The sequence below is a fragment of the Charadrius vociferus genome, unplaced genomic scaffold (genome assembly GCF_000708025.1).
Source record: "Charadrius vociferus isolate BGI_N301 unplaced genomic scaffold, ASM70802v2 scaffold411, whole genome shotgun sequence".
In the NCBI taxonomy this organism is placed as follows: Eukaryota; Metazoa; Chordata; class Aves; order Charadriiformes; family Charadriidae; genus Charadrius; species Charadrius vociferus.
In genome coordinates, this window is record NW_009646935.1 from 3,827,580 (window position 1) to 3,849,393 (window position 21,814).

Sequence of the window (21,814 nt, forward strand, 5' to 3'; positions counted from 1 at the left end):
GAAAACCTGACCTAAGGAGTTAAAAGGTAGATGAAGAAAAAAACCCTGCCCCTTCCACCTAAAGGAAGCACGTGTCTGTCTGGGTGCGTACAGGGAGAATGGAAGACATCCATTCCCACATCCTGGGCCCACGTTCTTCATGGAAGGGGGAGATCAAGCAAAAAAAAGTAATCTCACGATTTCTAGCTTAAACTCCCAAGTTTGGAATTTATCTACGTAAGTCACTTCAGTCTTAATAAGGAAGTGCATGTGAAAAAGGGGAGGAACAGAAATTATGTGAAGAAGGAAAAGGGTACAGAAAAAATAAAAGGGCACTATCCTTTTCCATTAAATAGCTGTTTGAAAAAGGAAAAACAAAAAAAATAGTTCATCTTATTTCCAAATGTGGGCAATTAGCCCAACACTTGCAACACATTGTGACTGAAGAGCTAAATAAAAATACCTCTCACCACCTAGATCTTCAGTGTATTTGTAATTACAGCCACTTAGGGAAAAGGGAAGGCAAAACATGTATTTCCTAGAAAGGGAACACCTCAAACTCAAGCAAGACACCTGTGGTATGGAGACACGGCAAAAGCCATTCACTTACAAATGAATCTCTACATGATCCAAAAACAGCAGCAGTGTTTAGAAGTGAAAGAAACACCCTTGGTCATGACACGCGTGTCCTAGGAATGCCTGTCCTCAGCGGTACCACGCTGGATCAGCCAAGCTTTGTTGTGCTTACATTTTTCACGGTTTGGTACCGGCTCCTGGTTCACCCCTCCCATCCATGTCAAAAAAGAAGCAAGCAACTTCTTTCTTCTACCATCACAGATGCTGATGCCGGGAGCTGGAGTTGCCAAAGGTACACATCAGGACCAGAGTGGGAATCCCTGACCTCCTCTAGTGCCAGGGATGGAAGAATGGCAGACTGACCCACAGGGAGGGGGGAGGAAAAGGAGAGAGAGGAAGGAAAGAAAGGAAAATCTCTGCGCTGCTAAGTAGCCAGTCTTCAGTGATGATGCTCATGTTCAGATTTTCCCAGGAATTCCCTAGGAAAAGAACACAGCAGTGACACTCAGCGCTCTGACACTCTGGTGCACGCTGCAGCCTACAGGTCTTCCCATTCCCCTGGCAAATACTAGGGCTTGAGCACTTGCATCTACAGGGAACAAAACTGAGCTTTGCTCTCACCCATCACTGCCTCCCACTAGAAGAGGCAATTAGAAGTAGCTGCTCTGCAAACAACTCCTCCAGAGCATCCAGCTCATAGCAGAGAGAAGCCAGAGTGTGCTCTCAGCTTTCTTTGGCTCGCCCTCCCAAAACCTGCTTTGCAGGGAGATGAACTCTGACTTTGTGCTAAGCCAGCCCCAGTATCTCCCCCGCTCTGGAGACCAAAAGGGTCTTCAGCAGAGCTGCCCAATAAAGGTGCCTGTTACTCATCTCTCACTCCCGGGTGCATGTCACAGTGTGCCCCAAAGCCCCAAGCACCAGCCCCCCGAACCCACCCCCGCAGCCAGAGGAGACCCCAGTTAGCTGGGCTGTTACCGCAGTATTCGAGGTAGCTCTGGACTCCTGTAGATGTACTTGTGCCGGTACCCAAGGTCTGTGTGGAACGGAACAAACTGCACCTTGTAGTCTCGGAAACTCCGTGACGTCGCAGCAATGTTGTAAAGCTGAGTCCAAGGGGAAGCAGGTGAGATATACGTCACTCCAAACCAGCCCACCCCCACCAAACCAGCACCCCTTCTCAGGTGTGTGTTATGGGCCCTGGCTTGACCAGCTTTGCTAGCTCTAGCTCCATGATTTGCCACCTCCAACACCACAGAATTTGTAGTGCCTTCAGGCTATGCATTTCTACATACACCTTCCCATTGCTGAGTTTTCGCCTGGCTGGGATGTCATTTTATCAACACCAGTTCCTCCCACCAGATCAGTTTGCAGAGCCACATGCATACCTTCTTTCCTAGATGGAATGGTACCACTGGGTCATCCTCAGCATGAAGGATAAGGAGGGAGCAGGAAATGTATTTCACACTGTAAAAGAGATGACAATGTCACAAAGGCTCAGAGCAGTTCCATCGCTCCCTAACACCAACACACTGGGATTTTCAAGGAAACTGAAATGACAAACATGTCCTGTGGGTCATTAACTGCAGTTTAGATCTTGAAAACACTATTATCTGGGTGCCATTCATTTGATCTACAGAAAATTTACTAGTGAAAGGCATCCTTGGAGAAGCCACTTGCTGCTTAGACCAGAGAAAAATGGCTCACCCCACTGCAAAGCATCGTCCCTCGAGGTCTGGTTTGGTTTCAGTACTGGAAACCAAACTTACAAATACTCAGGCTCTTAGATGAAAGGCTCAGTGAAAACAGAGAACGTTATGACACACAGGGTGGCTTATACAAACTCACAGCAGAGAAATCTTCCCAACCCTTCAATGTCCCAATGCTACCGTTTAACATGTAACATACACTTGAAAAGCATAAATCACACGGATCAAATTAGCATATTCCTGAGCAGTCTCTGTGCTCTCTGTTGCATCTGTCCTTATTAAGAACAACTGAAAAAGAAAGAGCTCCACATTGCAGAGCTGTGTTGCACTCAGGGCTGTGAGAATAACTGAAATCCCTTCAGCAAGTATAATGCTTCAATGAAAAAATGAAAGAGCAGAGTATGCAATCTGACGTCTGTCCTCCTTGATGCTTGCCATGGCTCACTGCAGCCACAGCTGAAACCCCAGCAAAGAGGGAACTCACTTCTCATCATTTGCAAATTTAATTCCACTTGTCGTGATGGGGTCAAGGAAGAACCAGTCAAACCCAGGGAAGTATCTGTATATCTGAGAGGAAAAATTTGCGTTAGTGGCGGGCGCCAGCAGGACAGTTATACAAACACCAGTAACCGGGCAGGCCGCTGCCATCCCAGTAACATCCCTTGGCTGCTGGCTGCGTTTTCTGCACTGAGGGCAGAGTCTGTCTTCCCCTCCCTACATTTACTGGCCTTTCTGACCCCAGTTTCCGTTTTCCTTAAGCAGGCTCCACACATGGCTCTGGTACTGCTTATTGTATTGGTGTTCCCGGGAGCTGCCTTAAGTGCAGCTCTTTACCCCTGATGCTTATAAATACCATTGCTGTCCCACAAGTCATGCACTTCGCTCAGCTACACCACTTCTGAAGGTTAATTTCTAAGCATACAATTACATGCCGCTAGCGTGAGAGCGACTGTGTACTTGCCACAGAAAAGGGGTGACTTCGCGCCTCCTCCCGTATGTTGGTGAATGGAGATTCCAGTATCAGGGCATCCGGGGGCGTTTCTGAAAAGCCGAAGGCAATGTGCTGAAATATAGGGGTGCAGATAGCCAGCAAGGTCAGGGTCTGCCTTATGAGAGCAGCTGCCACCACGGTGCATGAAGGACAGCCTTGTCAAAACCGCAAACATATGCGGAAATCTGGGACACCAGCAGGACCCAGGCTGGGTGTGAAGAGCATCCACCCACCAGACTTACCTCTCTCGCAAAGACGCCTCACTAGATTTGTTGCGACCCTGGAAAGAAGAACAACAAGAGTTTAATTTGGAGCAGGCCCCCTGCAAAGCATCAAGCCCTAGTGGTAGTAGGTGGCAGAGGTACAACTCAACTGCTGTAGCATCATCCCCTCACACTGTTTGAGGTGTGGGCAGCCAGCCCACAATCACTTGGGTTCCCACAGGTCTCCCATACCCAACTGTTTCAAATGGCATCAGGCGCCTGCATTTAGGTAAGTGAGCAAGTCCAAGGCAGCAGCACACCATGTAGCCACTTGGAAGAACCTCCTTTAAGGTGGCTCTCAGGCTCCCAGCATATCTGCAGCTGCGTGACACAGCTTCTTAGCCCTAGACCACAAGGGGCTGAGCAAGAAAGAAGGGAACGCAGGGGTATGAGCAGAGGGGTGCTGTGTTACAGGCAGCCGGAGTGCAGTGTCCCAGCGTGACACTGCAAGGAATTTCCATAGCTGGGTCAGAAAGCAGTCTGGTCTCCACCATGGATTTCCCTAACGGGACAGGGGTATTTCCAAAGCTGAATCCTCCAACCACAGCATATTTCAAAAACCTCAAACTCCAGGCTGGCTATGGTCACCAGAGAACTCAGCTGAGGACCAACCATAGTTCCAGGCCACTCAGATTGCAGTGCATTGGGAAATCTCACAAACATGTTCTGACCTAGAAAGGGATCCTGAACATGGTAAAAAATTTAGAGGAAAAGCCAAAGGAAAAGACTTTGCCTTCTCTCAAAGCAAATAGGACGCTTATTATCATAGCAAAGAAGAGGCACTATCCTGAAATACCTCCCTGTCCCAGCAACACATTTGTTGAGCAGCAAGGCAAGCTGTTGTGGTCTCAAACGGTTTAATCTGTACACAGCTCAAATCAAAAGTAACTCTTGTGTTTGACCTCTGCTCCTCTTCAAATCAAGGGGGTAAGAGCTTCCGTCTGAACATGACCCACCTCCAGACAGCAATGGAAAGAGACGAAGCAGGAAAGGAAAGTTAAAAACATGCAGGCAAAGGCACTTGACACTTTGAACTTCCCTGTGCACGCATGACCATGTAAATGTCACAGGTAGCCAGCAGTGTAGTCATGCAGGCATCTGCATGAGCACTGATTACACATGGCATGTTTAAAAGGACAAGAGAAAACGTTTTGTAAGTGCAAGTCACACGCACGTGTGGCTGGTCCGAGATACTCTTTTCAGAGTATCAGAGAAGCCTGATGTTTTGCTCTGAAGGACATATAGACATAGGTTCACCACAGGAAGAGATCAGCGTAGTCCCACTTGCTCTCCCTTTCGTCAATATGCATTATATTATTCTAAGTGTCTTTTTTTCCCCACTGTAACCCTCTGGGCAATGAAGGTTCACGATCAATTCCTTCACAGTCATTCACTGTAGCCCTTCTCACTCTAGAGTGTAAAGGGGAAGCTACTCTACAGCAACTGTGCCACAGACTCCGAGCCAAGCCAGCCTTGGGATTACGGCAAACAGCACCTCCATCCGAGGTCAGTGTTCAATGTTTTTCAGAAGCTGCTAAGGCCCCCTGAGATCAGATGCTTACCCCGTGCCCAAGGAGTGTCCCCATATATAGACAGGGTTGTCTCCACTTCTTGCTTTTATCCAGTCAAAGACGTGAAGGGCATCGTAGGTCATTCCCCTCTCTGATGGGCTGCCTATTGAATCGCCCCAGCCTGGAACACAAACAGTCCCTCTGAGAATCGCACAGACTGGTCGCAAAGCCAGCTCTTCCCTTGCAGCCCATCTGCAAGTGCAAAGGGGCCTGGGATGCGGACAGTTTCTGATTATTTCACAGTGCACCTCTACAATTTGGGGCTGAAAGCCCTGATTGATCCACAGTCATTTAAACAAGAACTGCTGGCTGCCAAAGAGTTTCTGTGGATTTAGTCAACAACAAAAACAAGAGCTGGATCTTAAACACTGCCAACACTGTGTTCTTGCACCTACCCACCTGCAACAGCCCAGTTCCCGAACCCATTTGTAGGTGGAGTCCCCAATAGCGTAAGAATTGGATGCTTAGGGTCAAACACCAAGCACATTTCACAGAGCTGTTGCAACGGCAGTTTGTCCACGCTGTTCGATCAATGCCCCCAAGCAATTTTCCACCCTCCTTGTTGTTTTGGCTCTATTGTTATTGCAGCATGTCTACAAATCTTATGCTAAAGCATCCCACATCCCTTCTGATACCTAATAAGCAGCCAGAGAAACAGCTGCCAGCAGGACTGAAAAACAGGGCAAGCTCCTACAAATAAACCTCTCCCAGATGTCTTCTTGATAAAAATGCAACGGATTAATTTATTTCCTATATCTCCAGTGGCATTACACTGCAGCTTAAATACTAAGAAGGGAAAAAAAGATCAGCAGATGCCTGAGTGCTGGTGGCAGAGAGCTGCAAAATGGTCACAGTTTCTGCCAACGACGGTACCAATTGTTAGCAAATCATTTACTCTATGTCTTATCTCACCTATCTGCTTTTAAAAAGAAGTGCAAATTCAATTCCCTGTGTGACCTCAGGAAAGTCAATTAGATCCGAAAGACTACATCTAGGCAGGCTTACTAGTTTCCAGATGTGCACCTGGAGGATGCCTTAACTAGATGCTGTGACAGCATATACGCCTGGGTCAGCCTCTGCTCCTTAGCTCCCAAATCAATGAGTCCTGTGCCCGAAGACAGACAGGAGCCGGAGTCCACCAAGCTGGACAGCAGGAAGCAGTGCTACACAGGAATGCACTGGAAAGAAATTTCTGGAAGTTCTTTGGATACCCATGAGGAAAAAAAAAAGAAGCAATAACCTCATCTAATTAGCTGGCAGCAAGTGTTTATAAAACAATAGCTCCCCTGAGATCCAAAAAAAAAAAAAAAACCAGAGCAATTTCTTTGTTGCTTCTACAGAAAGAGACATCTAAAAGTGTTTCATAATAAAAGAAGCTCACGTACCTCGATAATCAAACGTGACCACGTGGTACCCAAGGGAGCTGAGAACCTGGAGGAGAGAGAGAAATATGTAGAAACCCATCACAGAAACTTGCACAGCAGCCATGCTCTTGCCTCAGGCCAAGGTGCAGAGATCTAATTTATAACGTTATCAGCCTGACATGGTGAAGCGACAACTTACAGCTTTTCAATGTAGCAGGCACAGAACTTTTCAAACACTAATCATCTCAGCCCACTGGCTTTACTCCATTTGCTTCCTGGACTTCATATCAGGCTTAGATGTTGATTCTCTCTTTAACAGCTTTGCCCTTAAAATCCACAAATATCCTATGAGTGTTTCCCCTACAAACACTTTCAGGTTTCCCAGTGAAACAGTATGAGTGCTTCATTTATATTATTCAAATTGGCATAAACGTTAGCATAACATATAGGAACCTGTTTCAGGTTTCAGAAGGCTTAAATGTATACATCCAAAACATGCAACTGCTCTATCATGAACATTTATGTTACAGCCAATGGTAACCCTAACAAAAGCTGTTCAAAGCAAGTAAAGATACCCAATGTTAGACCAACTTGCTGAGAAAAAAGTGCCTTAGTAAAAGCAAAGCCAGCATTCCAGGCTATCATTGCTTGGTATGAACCTAACACCTCTGTGGTAGATAAATATCAACAAAAAGTCAGAAAAAGATTAAAATGTTGTTGCTCTTATGGTCTATGTACGATACATGACCAAAATAAGCAATCTTAGTATTACGCTATATTATAAATCTTCTAATCTACAGAAGGAAATAATCTCATATGTAAACCCAACGCTCTTTCTAATGTAATTGAAATCTTAACAGCCTGAACAATTACTGTTACTAGTTCAGATCTCAGTACAGAAAAAAGAGAAGAGGACAACATAGAAAACAGAGGTGTTCAGGTAAGTTGGCAACTCGGCTCATTTGCTGGGAGGACTATGATGGTAATGGTTTCTCCCACTTCCCTCTAGGATCCATCTGGGGCTAGTTTTCATACATTTCAGACACGCACTGGACATCTCTTTCTCCTCACTGGTCTGTGACTCCATGTTACACCCCAAATTACCTTATGGGGTGTGTTCAACATAGATTGGACATGGTCTCTGTTACCCGTAAACCCATTTCTGCCCAGCTCCCAGGTCCACATCTCTTTAGCTGATGACTGGCAGATTGTGTGCAGCCCGGGGAGGTCTCTGGGGTCAGCCTGTGCCATGTTCCATGCCTGCTCACACCCACACTCCTCTGCAATGCTCCCCGTGTCCCCACCTCCAAAGTGTCTGCTGTCATACCAGGTCTGTACTTCTCTATGTTGCATTGCTATGCTGGGTGTCATCAGCATTTCATTTGACGGACAGTAAGTGTATCTGTAACTCCTAAATAAAAACATTACAGCGATTTTTCTCGAATAACTCTATCTGCATGAGAATTGTTACTATGTGTACCACAGTTAAGGTCGTGCAATTATACAAAGCTCAGCAAAAGAAAAACCAGCTAACCAGTGGCCACCTGGTTGTTAGACAATTGTTCTTATGGCAAAGTAAGTTCAAAACAGTACTCCAGGGAGCTCCAAAACAAGGTCAGAAGCAGTCACAAACCTCAGCCACATTACCAACAGTGGCAATACTATATGCACTGGGTTACAAGGCTGCAATTTCCTTTTTTGACAGTCCACCAACTGCAGGCTATCGCTCACAAGTCCAGCAAGGATACCGCAAATTCCCCTGTGGCTCAAGATTTCTCATCAGGACTGAGCAATGGATTTTCTCAGAGGCGTTTGCCCTTTCAGCTTGCCTCACGATAGCCTGCACAGGTCTGAGGACAGCGCGTAGCTCTTCGTTGTAGCATGCTGCCATTACTTGGTTGCTGAGTGTTTGATTTTATAGCCAATGCAGCCTGCACGATGAACAAAATTGCTATTAAGATGACAACTACAGGATGCAAAGCCAAGTTCAAAACTCCTGTAGTGGTAGGACACCATTCTCAGAGGGATCGGAGGCAGGAGCGGCGCTCAGTGGTTTGGACTGCGCAGCACTGTGGCAGATTAGATATCTGCGGAGTGCGCAACATTCACTACCTTCAGGGCTCGTTGCACCACAAGCTGGACTTCCAGCATTAACACTTGGGGTAGCATTCATTGCATTTTTTTAATTAACACACCTAGTGGTACTGGGACTATCGCATTATACAACTGGAATGATACCTGTAAGCTGAGCATTACTTCTAAAGGAATAGTACCATTTTAACCTTAACAGGTTATATATACAGATATTGGGTAGAGTTATAGACAATTAGACCAGTTACAACAGTTTGAGGGCACACAATATGCATACAAGTACAAATGAAGCTTACACAGACAACTGACACCTGATTGGAAACGGAGAGAGCATTTCCGTCATCCCACTAGGATCTAAATAGTCATCTGAAGATGGAGAGCCAGTAGCTTCACGTATGTATCACACAGTTTACCCTGCTGCTTGCTGGCACCCCCCGCCAAGACCAAGACCTTACATCATGCTCACCCTTGCTGCACGTGGTTGTGTTCCCTCTTGGCACTAGCCACGGGGTTATGCCAATCCACTACCCCTCTTTTAATGCCATTTTCCCCACTAACAGTTATTTGGAATTTATATTAGCAGATGCAACTGCAACAGCTTCCACGTCACTCAAAGCTCCTTTGCTTTTTGCTATTTAGGTGTCTCCAAGCAATTCCTGTTTCTCTTTCTTTGGCATTGAAAGGGTTCCCTTTCCATGCCTGGAAAAAGCATGGAACTTCCTGAAGAGGGACAGGAATGGCATGATGCACCACCAGCCAAATTCTCTTGCTACTGGGAGCCAAGAGCTGCAAGGCTACACAAAACAAATGCAGCTGGCAGAGATCAAGAGATGCTGCAACATCTATCTGTCTGGTTCTTGTCCTGGTCAGCTGCCAAAAGCACCGTTCCTCTCACAGCAATAAGCAATGAGGATGCCCCACAAGACACCCTCCAGGCACAGGCAGCAGCAATCTCCATGCCCACCTAAACCTAGGCAGGCCACTCAGGACCCCTGACCACCAAGGCCTGCCTCCTCACAGCCCAGCATGGCACAAGCTGGTGTGCCCAGTTCCCCTCTCCCTAGCAGAAAGCAGGGACAAAAAGCTGGGATAAAGACAAAGGTCATCTCATGCCTTTACCAGAGGAAGAAGTTGATGGAGTCTCCTGCACCCATTCAACTCTAAGCCAAGACACAGGTGAACCACTTGCAGGGGCTGATTCCTCCAAGGACCTGTCAAGGACCCAGCCACAGGCACTGCCCCGCTCTTACCCTTCAGAGGTGCCTTTCTCCTCCAGGGAAAAGAAGAGATGAGGCTGAGGAGGAATGGGAACAAGCAGGAAAAGCAGCAGAAACTGTCACTACCACCACCGCAGCTGCCAGAGCTGTAAGGTGCCCACCTCAACCTTCATGATGCAGGGCCCCACACAAATAGCACCCTCTGCTTTAGAGCATGGCTCTGCTGCCCATGCACCTTCCTTCCTACCCTGGCATTGGGCAGCTGCAGCACCCAAACACACCCCCCCCAGAGGAAAGCAGACATGCAGAGCAAAGCCCAAGTACAGCCTATCACAGCGCATACACAAGGAAAGTAAGAACTTCCACCATCAACATCCAGCTCTTCCGGTAAAGGACACGGATAGCTGACAATGAGCTGTAACGTCCCTGCCTGAAGCCAACAACCCTGGGAGCATCCCAATCCCACACCCTATACTAACAGCCTCTTCTCGTTTAGTCTTTTTTTAAGACTATTTTTCTTTCTTGTTTTTCCCCTTAGAATTAGTTCAGAAAAAGCCTCAGATGAAGCCGGTAAGATTTCTATTGACTTCGCAGATAACAGACATTTCCTCTGACCCTTAACAGGACGTTTAGTGTAACAAAGCCACATGTTTTATTTATAGTAATTATTTATGGCCCTGTAACAATACCGTATTGTTTCATGTGCTCCTATAAAATTGGGTAACTTCATGCAGCAGGCAAAAAAAACCCTCTGCATCAGCTCTCCACTATCACAGCATACCAGTGTAATAACAACTAAAAGCTTCACTGCCAAAGCCTCAAATGTACAAGGATGAATTGCAGAAGGAGCTTGTGGTAGTCTGCCGTTGACAATCGAGGTAGCTAAGAGAACAGGATTCGAGACGGTTTTAAAAGGTTTTCAGTTGCATTATTCAAGCATGAATAATTTGGATCACGTGAATAACACAGTGACCCTGAATACATTGGTAACTGTGACATATGGAAACCAGACTTGAGCAAAGACTAACTGGACACTTGTCCAGACTAGAGGAAAGCATGCCACTCAAAGTGAGTTTGTATCTGGTTACCGCTCCACTGCTGCTCCTCCTGCTGGCATCCTCATGGCTCCTGCTTCTGGTTACTGTCTTCAAACACACTGACTCAGGCAAGAATGGTTTTGGACACATGCTGCTCAGAGACTGTGCAGCAGTGACAGTCTCAATTTTCAGTGCTGCTGCTGAGAAAAGCTGCCCACATGAATAAATAACTTGGTAAAGAAAGGACAGAGAACTGTAGTTATTACTTCCCTTCTGAGCCTCTTCTAGAGGGTTTCCCCTGCTGCTTCCAGCCTACTAACAGCACCAACAAAAGGGACAGCAATCCAGCCTGTTTCATTCCGCTGGAATGAGCACAAACCTGGAGTTTCTGGTGTGGTTCTGGTAAGCCCATGTGTGTGTTCACGTGCGAGAAACTGACTGAAAGAGACAAACTAAGCAACTTGTTCACAGAAGCAAAAGAATACCAGACCAGAAACAGAAACCTTGCATTTTGGTAAACTGTGTTCTCCATATGTGTACACACAGAGGCACCCACAGTCTTGGAGTATTCTGAAGCACTGCTGCTCTTACTCAGTCAAAATCCAAAACAACTCTCCTCTGCCTGTCTTGGCCAGCACAAAATGCATCGCAGCATAAGCGGGTTCCCAGAAAAATGACCACATAGATGACCATACACAACAGTCTCCTCAACCAACTTTCTGCAACTTAGCTTATCCTTTTTTCTTAAAGGAAAAGAAATATCGCCTGCCTCCTTGGGGTTGCCAAACAACATTTTCTAAGCAATCTGAAATAAAAAGACTTTGCAGCTGAGGATCTTGCATAAGGAGTTGCATTGTGATAAAGCTTTGAGTGCCAACACTGACACAAATTATAAAAATAAGGGAATGATAGCTAAATACATACGAAAAACAGACTCAGATCCCTCTGAGATGAGCCGGCAAAAATAATTATGGCTCTTTTAGAAACATGTGACACAAGACCAAGAAACTGTGTGTGAAAATTTCAGCCAAGAGGGAGTTTAATAAAATAAATGACCACAAAAGTCATTAGGCAAAAGACCCAAAGCAGCTGAAGTTGTCTGTTCTCATGTAACACACCATGGTGTTACATGGGAAATTCATTGGGTTTTGGACAAAATCTTCAGCGCTTGAGATGGCACCACTCACACAAATGCACTGTGCCATGGGAAAGGGGGAAAACCCAGGCTGAACTTGCCTGTCTGACAAGTGACAAAGTAAGTCCCACGCAGGCAACTTTGAAAATGGCTTACTGCAACAAACTTTTCTGTGAATAGGCAAGTACTAGCTTTGTCACCTTGGTCAACTAATGGACCAACAGGGAAGTTTATACTGGCTCAGCCCAACATTTTGGCATTTAAAAGACTAGAAGTTGCCTTCAAAAGTTTGAAGAGTGCAAGGAATCTGAGCTGGCCTCAATCCACATGTATTTTCCCAGCCGTTGGTGACGTATGGCATCATGTACAGCATCCTCACAACAAAACCTGCATTAAGACCAGTGCCAAGAAGAAACAACAGCGAGTTATGGTCACTGGTGATTCCCTCCTGTGCGGAACAGAAGCACCCATTTGCAGATCAGACCCTCTTTTCAGGGAAGCTTGCAGCCTCCCTGGGGCTTGAATTACAGACATCACCACAAGAGCAAAGAGCTTACTACAACCTTCAGACTACTATTCATTCCTGCCCTTTCACTAATGATATCACAACAAGAAGTCTGAAGTCAATCAAAAGAAATTTCAGAATGCTAAAAAATTCAGGAGCACAGGTAGTGTTTTCCTCAGTCCTTCCAGTAATGGGGAGAGTAATTTGGAAGAAACAGGCGAGCCCAGAATATCAATACCTGGCTCCAGGACTGGTGCCTCTGCCAAAACTTTGGGCTTTTAAATCACGGAAGAGGCTTCAAGACACAAGATATTCTGGGGCCTGATGGGATCCACCTGTCCCAACGGGGAAAACATGTCTTTGGGTGTAAGCTGGAGGGACTGATTGAGAGAGCTTTAAGCTAGAATCAATGGGGAAAGCTCTTCCTCTTCCCATTACACGCTTTCTATCTAGAGCAGACTAAGAGCTCTCAGCTATCTGCTGTTTGGCAGTGGGCTGTAATGAGCAGTCTTCTCAAGTCTGTGCACATCTGATGTGTTAATGCAACCGCTTGGACAACACGTGCAGCCACTTACCTTGTAAAGCTCCACACGGTGATCCCCTCCTCTGGCGAAAGTGATTCATGAAGAGAAGAGGAGAAAAAAAATAAACAAACAAAAAAAACCCACATGTGAACATTTAAGCTTCCAGAAAGAGACTCTCCCAACTGCCTCAGGCTTCCAGTTTAACACAAACATGCCAAACATAAACACTATAACTGTTTTGTCACATTCTCCAAGAAGACAGCAAGGCTTTGCCGAGCTATGCAGGACAGTTTTAAAACCAGTTTCTCTCTGTAAATCTCTTCTCACAGCAGGTAAAGATGAGCTTTTCAACCCACCCTCCTATCTGACTTTTCCAAAGCTTGTAATACGTCCAGAACAGCCTGTCCGTGTTGGCTTTGCAGACCTTGTGCTCCTGACACCAGTGCTGCCCCAGCCAGTAATCCCTGGTCTCCAAGGGGCGATGCTCTCAGCAGAACTCACCACATTAACCCAAGCAGCTGGCCCTTGGATTTTCTCACCTGGCTCCAAGCACAGGGACAGAAAGACACGTGCAAAAGACTGAGCAGAGAAAACCAGAGTTGAACACTGTAAATAAGTCCAGGGGAGGAATCTGCTTTAATATTTTTTTCATAAATCCAGACAATAAAATAGAATTGAGAGTGAATGTGCCGTTACATGCTTTAAAATATATCCACAACATGATATGGCTGATCCACACTCGAATTTTAGTATTGACATAAGAGTAGATTTACTCCTGCACCCATATGAAAACTCTAGAACACTACGATTGCTTTGGTCACTGAAGCCTCTGAACCAAAATGCCACTTTCCAGACCTCCCTCTAGGAACACATGCACTTGCAGGCCAAAAAGCTGTCAGCTCCAACTGTGCTACAAAATACCTAATGCAGCCAAAAACACCCAGGGCAAAACGCAAGGGGTTGCTTCTAAATCGTTTTGAATCATACAAGTCTGAAGAAGATGATACACTGGCTTGAAAAGGCACACATTTGTGCCTTTTCATGCATTCCTCAAAGTGCAACAGAGGAATTTTTCATTAACGGATCAAGTAAACATAACATTTTTGCCTTGGCTCCAGACCACTCAGGCAAACCAGAAAGCCAAGGCGGTGCCTTTTACTTATGGTTAATGCAGCCTGCATCAATAAAGCAGCCCTTTGCCCAAAGAGACTGAATATGCAGTGTAGAAACATACAGCAATATATATCAAAGCTGAAATGGCAAAGCTAATACACCTCCAGCTTCTCCAATGCACAGAGTAAAGTGAAGTGAAATATGTAATCGATCCATAGCTCAGTACTTTATCTCTGTAGCACTTGGGGAAGCCAAGAAGTAAATCTAATCAATGCGCACATAACAGAGATACTGGTCCCAAATTACAACCATTAAGCGGCAGAATAGCTTCCATTAGTATCATTTGCTACACCCAATAAAGGCAAGAAAACAAGAGAAGCAGTATTTGAAAAATAATGCAACAATTTGATTAAACCTTGTAATACATCAAGACGACAAAGTCAGTTTCCAAAAACTCATCTGCTCATGCATTTCCTGGCTCACAGCATGCATCTTCCACATCATGGCCTTGTACCAAAAAAAGAATACTGCTAAGGCAAGAATTCAGGTGAAAGAGGGCAACATTCCTCCAATGTAAAAGCTAGTAAACTTTCACTACCAGCACAGTTAGAACAGAGCTTATTTGCTTTACATCATGGAACTCGTATTCCCACAATGTTTCTGCTCTTGCAGAGCATCTACAAGCAAACAGCTTCAAAAGAACATGCACTGGCACTCAAAACAGGGCTGCTACTCTTTGTAAGATGCATATCAGTAAGGAAAAAGACTGTGTTCTAATAACTGAAGTAAAGTACTGTATCATGCAGAGAAGTGGCAGAAAGAACACGATTCTGAGAAACATCCAGGAAATTTCACACTGTGCTAACGGTTTTTAGCATCCAGCAACAAAGTATAGAGAACCAACCTACTTTATTAGCTGATACACATGGTCAACTATAAGATTACAAATTTTAGAAATACTCATGTTCCAGACAAATGTCCTATATGTATGCAACAATGAAACAAGATCAGCACATTACCTTCCTCTCTCCTTCCGATTTTCCTTCCTCAGACTGTGTTAACTACTAAAATAAACTCATGAAAGGAACTGGAAAATTTATTTAATGCACGTAAATCACATATATGGAAGTGCTAATACTACCCCACGTCCTGATTCAGAGACCACTATACTGAAAAGTAGTACTTCTCTCTACCTGATCTAGTAAATGTCTCAGCTTTCTGGCTTCTGGCAGACAGAGGACACAAGGCAAACTACAATATCAGATATCTCTGTTAGCTGCAATATATGCATTCCCACATTCAATAAATGGAGAGGTGCAATTTCTTAAAACATGTTTTCCTTTTAAAAGCAAGGACAGGCACCAAACTTCTTTTTAGACTGTATTGTTTTTAATCAACACATTGAAACTGTGGCAAGCCAGGAAAACACAGCATGAAACAAAGTCATCACTGTTTTGTGCCTCACCTTGTCCCCGCGTTGCCGTGCAAGTAAAGGATTACAGGATGGCTGGAACCCAAAGCATCTTCAAACCATAACTGGTCCTTCCCTCGGGCATTCTTCCATAAGGCTGCAGGGACCGTGTGCCTGTATACAGAAGGAAAAATTACATTGTCCTGTTGCTACTCAGTATCTGTCACCAGAATTTTGAGTTTTTCCGATCAACTCATTAACTCAGAACTACACAACTCACACACACTCTTCACAAAACTGCCACAATTAGCTGACAAACAGTCAAATTGAGAAGGCATTGGCCAGGATTATTTTTACATTTTCATCTCCACCACCATTGCCTTCAAAACTCAGGGCTGTGCAAGGCATCAAATTTCACAGTCAAACCCAAAGCACAATTACTGAACTTCGCCCTGCTCTGGAGAAAGAATCTCAATTCCTCAGCTTTTATTAATTACTTCAAATAACATACCTATACACCATAAACAAGATGCACAGCTATGTCAGCAGATATTCAGAATAATCACCAAAGTCAGCTGGTTTTGAAAAGACTGTTCGGTGAGCAAGAGGCATATCTGACACCATGGTCAATTTGAGGAAAAAGAGAGGCTTAGGGTCTGATGAAAAGATCGTGTATTTTGTTGTCAGACACCAGGTTCTTGAAGGTATAATATTTTAGCTAGAAAAGCTACAATCTAGAAGAGCTAGGATTTTTTAACTCACAGCTGGTTTTCTGTAGGTAATATAGCTGGGCAGCCAGTTAGAAAGATTTCACACTGGTGGAACGGAAAGAGGGGAACAACCGACTGAAGAGAAGGTAGGCAGTTAAATTGGATAATTACTCTAGAAGACAAACACTGAAGGCGAGTACTGCCCACAACCACCTCAAATTGTTGAAAAGGCAGCCAGCTTACAGCTGTCAGAAGTAACTTAAGTACTCACATGCCTTTCTCCTTGGAAGAAAGACAAACTCCATCCGCACAACTTCCTCCCAGATGTAAAACTCAGAGGACAAACCAACGCAGGGGAAAACAAGGTAAAAAGTCATTTTTACAGCCAACAGACATTGAATTCTTGAGGAGAAAAAAAGCCCCAGTAACTGTAGGACTCACAATTTCTCCAACTGTTCTGCCTCAAGACTTTTGCAAGCTTATAAACAAAGCAGGCTGAGGACTTTGTTTCAGAAGTAAACTGAACACAAGACCTTACACTGGCATTAAAGTGAGGCTTCAAACTTTCAAGAAAGCCTATCTTGTAAGTATCAAGAAAAACGAGGTGGACTCTGAATTGCCACCACAAGCTGGAAGTTCTGTTTTAGTAAACAGACACAGTGCACTTGTAAGGGAAATAAAATAAAAATCTCAAGACGGCAATCTAAACTTATTCAACAGCTTAGCAGGTAGAATTTTAATTTTCCAAGTGAACGTACAAACCATTATTTATCAGCCTACCCTGGAAAGACTGAATTTCTAGCTTCTAAACATTTCCTTCACCAAACTTCACTTAAAGGGAAGGAACCATCTTTATGTATCAGGACATTACTGTTCCATTCAAAATGTCATATACCCTCAAGTGAAGAGAAAAATCTCTACTGCATCAGCAGGCACACACAAGTTACACACACATAACTGAAAACTCCAAGTCCTACAGCTTACAAATCTGACATCACTGGCTGTATTAAGGAACAGCCCCTCCACTCCCCCACCTGACATGGTGTCTAGCCTTTTTTACAGGTGTTTGCTGCTCTTGCATATATATTTAAACTGTAGGCACGTCTTTTTCTTCAAAGCTAGCGGAACTTTTTGTTCGCTTTAAAACTCCTGGTGTTGAGACACAATAGAAAGTGATCATGAGAAACACATGCAGAAGCTGGTTTGAGCTGGTCTACTAATACGGGAAGTACTGAAAGCAGACCTTTTCAGACAGAGAACCAGTCGTCTGTGCTGATCACAGGTAACAAGGAGCTAAAATGAATTGCCCTTGCTGGGACCAGAAAATCGTCTTTGTGAAGAAGGAATGACAAGTGAGCTCTGACACTGTCACTTGTTTTGCTGGAGAGTAAACTCTGTGTTCCCTTCTCACCCACTCTCCAAACGTTGCATATGTTTTATACACAGAATATTCTTCCTCCTACTCTGAACACTTTGATCCTGTTTTCCTATCTTCCCCCACATTTATTTTGCAAAACAAAATATGAACAGCAGTTGAATGACAAAATTTCTAACTCCTTGGGTGTTGTCTGATACAGAGGCATGATCTTTGTAGCAATGCAGACCTGTAACCTTTATGATTCCAAATCATGAAGTTTCTCTGAATGCACAGGTTGTCCAACTGGGTTTCACGCATTACTGACCTGAGTTCAGACAAGCTCCAGAGATTTGCATACTTTTCAACATGAACTTGGTCACTTGGCAGAGGAAAACACCAACATCCACAAATCAAAGCAGGCAATGATTGTCACATGCACAGCAAAAACACTGGACAGGCAACACTGAGAACAAAAAGAAGGATAAAGATACACAGCACATATTGCACAGAACAGGCTTCCTTACCAGACTCCGATGGTTACATCCTCCTCTGGCTGCAGGTAATAATTACAGGTGTGGTTTAAACCTTGATCCTGTGGTCTTTTCAAGTCGATGAAATAAGGGACCCTCACTGAAATATCAAAAAAGACAGAGAAAAACAATAGAATATGAATCCTTTTAATTTTTACCTTTATTTTCTTACAAAGATGCTTTATCAAGGCACTGGAGAGTTGTACAAACTGGTCCACTGTGCTGGGAAGACCTTACTTTTTTGTGCGAAAGGATGAACTGGCTACAGCTGTGACTAAAATATAACATCAAAGACAGCAAGGTAAGAAGCCACAAACAACCATAAAAAAAAACCAAAAACCAGAGAGCAGGATAAAATTAAGAGGTTGGGGAGGCAGACGAAGCTTTCTATTGCACACATTTAACCATCTCTGCCCAGCCTGCTTTGCAAATCTCCCAAACACAAGATAGTCACTCCTGCTGCATCAATGGGGTGGTTAGTTGATTTGGCAAACCTTTTACTGTTTGCATCGTAGCTATAACAGAAGTTACTGATGGGACAAACACACCGGGATAAAGGGCGCATCCCAGAGCTGTAACATGTTTCAGGATGACATGTGGTTTCAGCCTCTATAATACAACAATCTAAAGGAAATACTGCATTATAGTAGCAGACACCGCATTGCTCTTGTCCCGTAAGAGTAAGATAAATCGTGTTAAACACTGTCCTCCTGAGCCTTTGAGGAGGTTACATAGCTTGTTAGCTCGCTCTCCAAAGGCTATCAAATAATTGCCATCTCTCTCAAACACCGCAGCATTTAAAAGACATAATGTCAGGCCAGAAACTTCATCTCTTCAGGAAAAGATCCCTACAAACAAAATCCTTACACATCAATTCAGTCTTCCAAATGTTTTACGTTCTCTAACTTATACCACACACAGTTTTTCATTGCTTGTTATATTCAATGATTCAAACACGAGCAACATCAGGGAAGTCAAACATCAAACATTTCCAGCATTTTGTTTTCCATTGCTTGGCTCACAAGCTACATCTTACAGACGCTATGCAATGTGCTAAATGAGGGGATGTGCTTAGTCTAAATGCCTCCCTTTCCATCACCAATGCTGTATGGCCTCTCTAGGTAGCCTCTGACACACCCAATACCAAGAGAGATGCTACAAAGAGATCTACTGACAGCACTGCGCAGCTTTAAGGACTCTCTTCTCCCAGTGATTCAGGCTTTTCCCATAAACTTGAGCTCCACTCCAGCAGAATCAGGAAGACTGTCTCCTTGATATTTAAGGGCATAACAATTAACACACCATTTTTTTTCTGCTATTGACACAGAAATAAGCACTGATAATGGTGACAGTCAAATCTCACTTCACTTACCCAAAAATATCACTAAATGTTCCACAAACATGAAAACCAAGGCGGACAACAGGTGATGTTAAACTGACAAATCTGGCCCCTTAGACTGTAAATCTATACCCGTGCAAGTCTGTTTGCTCCTACACCAAAGCATGTGGAAAGAGTCCCAGGCAAAGCATGCACACCACCAGAGATCCGTTGGGTGACTGCGCTGTCACCGCAGAAATCTGTGACATTCTCACAAGGGTGGTGGATCCTCCAAGAGGACTAAATTCTGCGGTCAAGGTCTGGACAGGGGCACGAGTCACTTCTAGCAGTGTTCTGGGAAAATTATTCCCAGATTTTCCCACCTGCCAAATCTGTTATGATGTTCTTGCCAGATTTTGTGTTACAAAGATATGAACAGGAACATACCAGTGTTACAGTGATGGGGGCCAGGTAAGCATCTACCTCAAAGCAAGAGAAATATATAGAAATACAGGCAATTTTTATGTATGGCATTTACCACTGGGATGGTCCATCTATTCTACACACACAAATAGGTTGCCGCCATCAACATATAGGCGTACATCACGTGGAAATTTAGCATATCAAGGGTTAGTTTAGTGATATGCTTCAGAGCTGTTTGGTATCACTCACAACACATCATATGACCAAAAAAAAAAAAAATCACACGATTTGTTAATCCTACTGATACAATAAATCTGATCTAGTCTGTATTTATGTTTCTAGAAATCTCAGTTGTCTGAAGACTTCCAGTGAAGACAGCTTGGGATCTCTACCCACATGCCCATGCATCTCATAACCTGGAATGGAAGTCTGTCCACAAGAACAAATCCAGGCATTGGTTGGGTTGCCAACAGCGGGAGTACAGCTATCGATTGGCCTTTAGCTATCTGGAGAAACAAATGCGAGCACTTTCTCCTGAAGCTCTGTGCTACTATTTTGGAAGCAAATCCCAAACTACACAAAAGGAGGAGAAAAAGATGGCCGAAGGGTACTGATCTTTACCCAGAAGGTTAAAAAACAATATAAGAGGGCAGACCCTACACCAGTCCTCTGAAGGAGAAATGTCACTCTCCAGTGGAGGTGAATTACTCAAAGATGCCAAAGTACTTCTAATAAGTGTGTTAGAATGCACTTTGTATTAAGGCAAACAGTTTTTCATGGGACTATTGCCACAAGTAAAATCTGACTGCCATTATAAAGCAGTAGGACAGTGACATTAGTGCAAAAAAGTGTTACGGAACAATTATTTCAGTCATCACTTGGGAAAGAATAGAGATAGGAGCTTCAGGGAGACCCAACAAAGCTCTGCAAGGACAAATGCCAATCATCGCCGAAAAAGCAAGGTGATAAAAATGGAAGTAATCTGCATTATTCACATTAGTCAGTTCTGACAATCAAGGCACAAGAGCTGCCCCATACACACGCACACTCCACAGCGACCACAATCCACGGTGTTAAAATATACAGAGCATGCAATCCAAATGACAGAAGTTATACAAAAGCAACATATCTGTAGCTGGTCCTTCTACCAGAGCTTCTACAATCAAAGGAAAGTATTTTTCAAAACTTCATTACAAAACACAGGTGAGTTTTAAAGACCAATTTAGATTGCAAAGTAGTAACTCCCACACAGCAATTCTCCATCATTTTCCACCCTGTGGATGCTCAGGCCTCCTTGGGCAGACTGGGAGCTGAGCCAGCTTGTCAGACCCACTGTACCACTAGTCTGGCCAAATGCAAAGCCTAAAAAGACACAATGGAAACATTCAACCTGACTGCAGGAACAGATCTCTTCTGCCCCAGCCAGAACAGTCTCCTAAACTGCTTTCAGGTGAAGAGTCAGTGCCTGGAAAACAATTACCTGGATTTAATTTCACTTGCTTGCTGTCTATTCATGAAACTTTATTGAACCCTTCAGAAAAATGCATTTGACATATCGTACAGTTTTCCTGAAGGAGAGCCTTTTGGCTGAAAGTTGGCTTCAGTTTGGTGACTGTATTTATATGAAGACATACTACAAAGACTGCGAGGGCAACAGAGAATGCTTTCCCAACCACAGCTTGGAGAGCTTACAACCGATGAAAGTTCATATCCTTCACAAGCTGTACACATGCAAGGTGAAAGTGATGTCAGACATACGAAAGACAAAGACACTCCTCTCCTTCACCCCTCACCCATCCGAACAGACTGAGTCACTTACCAAAGTTTAGGAAGACCAGCTTCGCCTGAATAGCAGGGCAAAGTTTTACTAGAAACGGAATGGCTATGTACACTCCCAGCAACCAGATTATTAACTTCCGCAATCGAAACCATAATCCATATCGCCTGTATAAAAGAAAAAAAGAAAAAAAAAAAAAAGAAAACCAGACATGAA

The 21,814-nt window shown here is 44.2% G+C and overlaps 1 protein-coding gene across 1 annotated transcript in view; it reads right to left on the minus strand.

Annotated features, from left to right (window-relative positions):
- Nucleotides 1-358: 358 nt before the first annotated feature.
- Nucleotides 359-21,814, minus strand: part of ABHD12 (abhydrolase domain containing 12) — a 22,947-nt gene continuing 1,491 nt past the window's right edge. Inside the window, exons 2-13 of the mRNA XM_009894870.1 lie at nucleotides 21,641-21,765; nucleotides 18,075-18,180; nucleotides 15,538-15,657; nucleotides 13,011-13,041; nucleotides 6,472-6,517; nucleotides 5,078-5,207; nucleotides 3,495-3,532; nucleotides 3,223-3,302; nucleotides 2,746-2,828; nucleotides 1,941-2,019; nucleotides 1,531-1,658; nucleotides 359-1,034 (exon numbers count right to left, since the gene is read on the minus strand). Coding sequence (XP_009893172.1) covers nucleotides 995-1,034; nucleotides 1,531-1,658; nucleotides 1,941-2,019; nucleotides 2,746-2,828; nucleotides 3,223-3,302; nucleotides 3,495-3,532; nucleotides 5,078-5,207; nucleotides 6,472-6,517; nucleotides 13,011-13,041; nucleotides 15,538-15,657; nucleotides 18,075-18,180; nucleotides 21,641-21,765 — 1,006 coding nt within the window. The 3' untranslated portion in view covers nucleotides 359-994. The remainder of the gene's footprint in view (nucleotides 1,035-1,530; nucleotides 1,659-1,940; nucleotides 2,020-2,745; nucleotides 2,829-3,222; nucleotides 3,303-3,494; nucleotides 3,533-5,077; nucleotides 5,208-6,471; nucleotides 6,518-13,010; nucleotides 13,042-15,537; nucleotides 15,658-18,074; nucleotides 18,181-21,640; nucleotides 21,766-21,814) is intronic.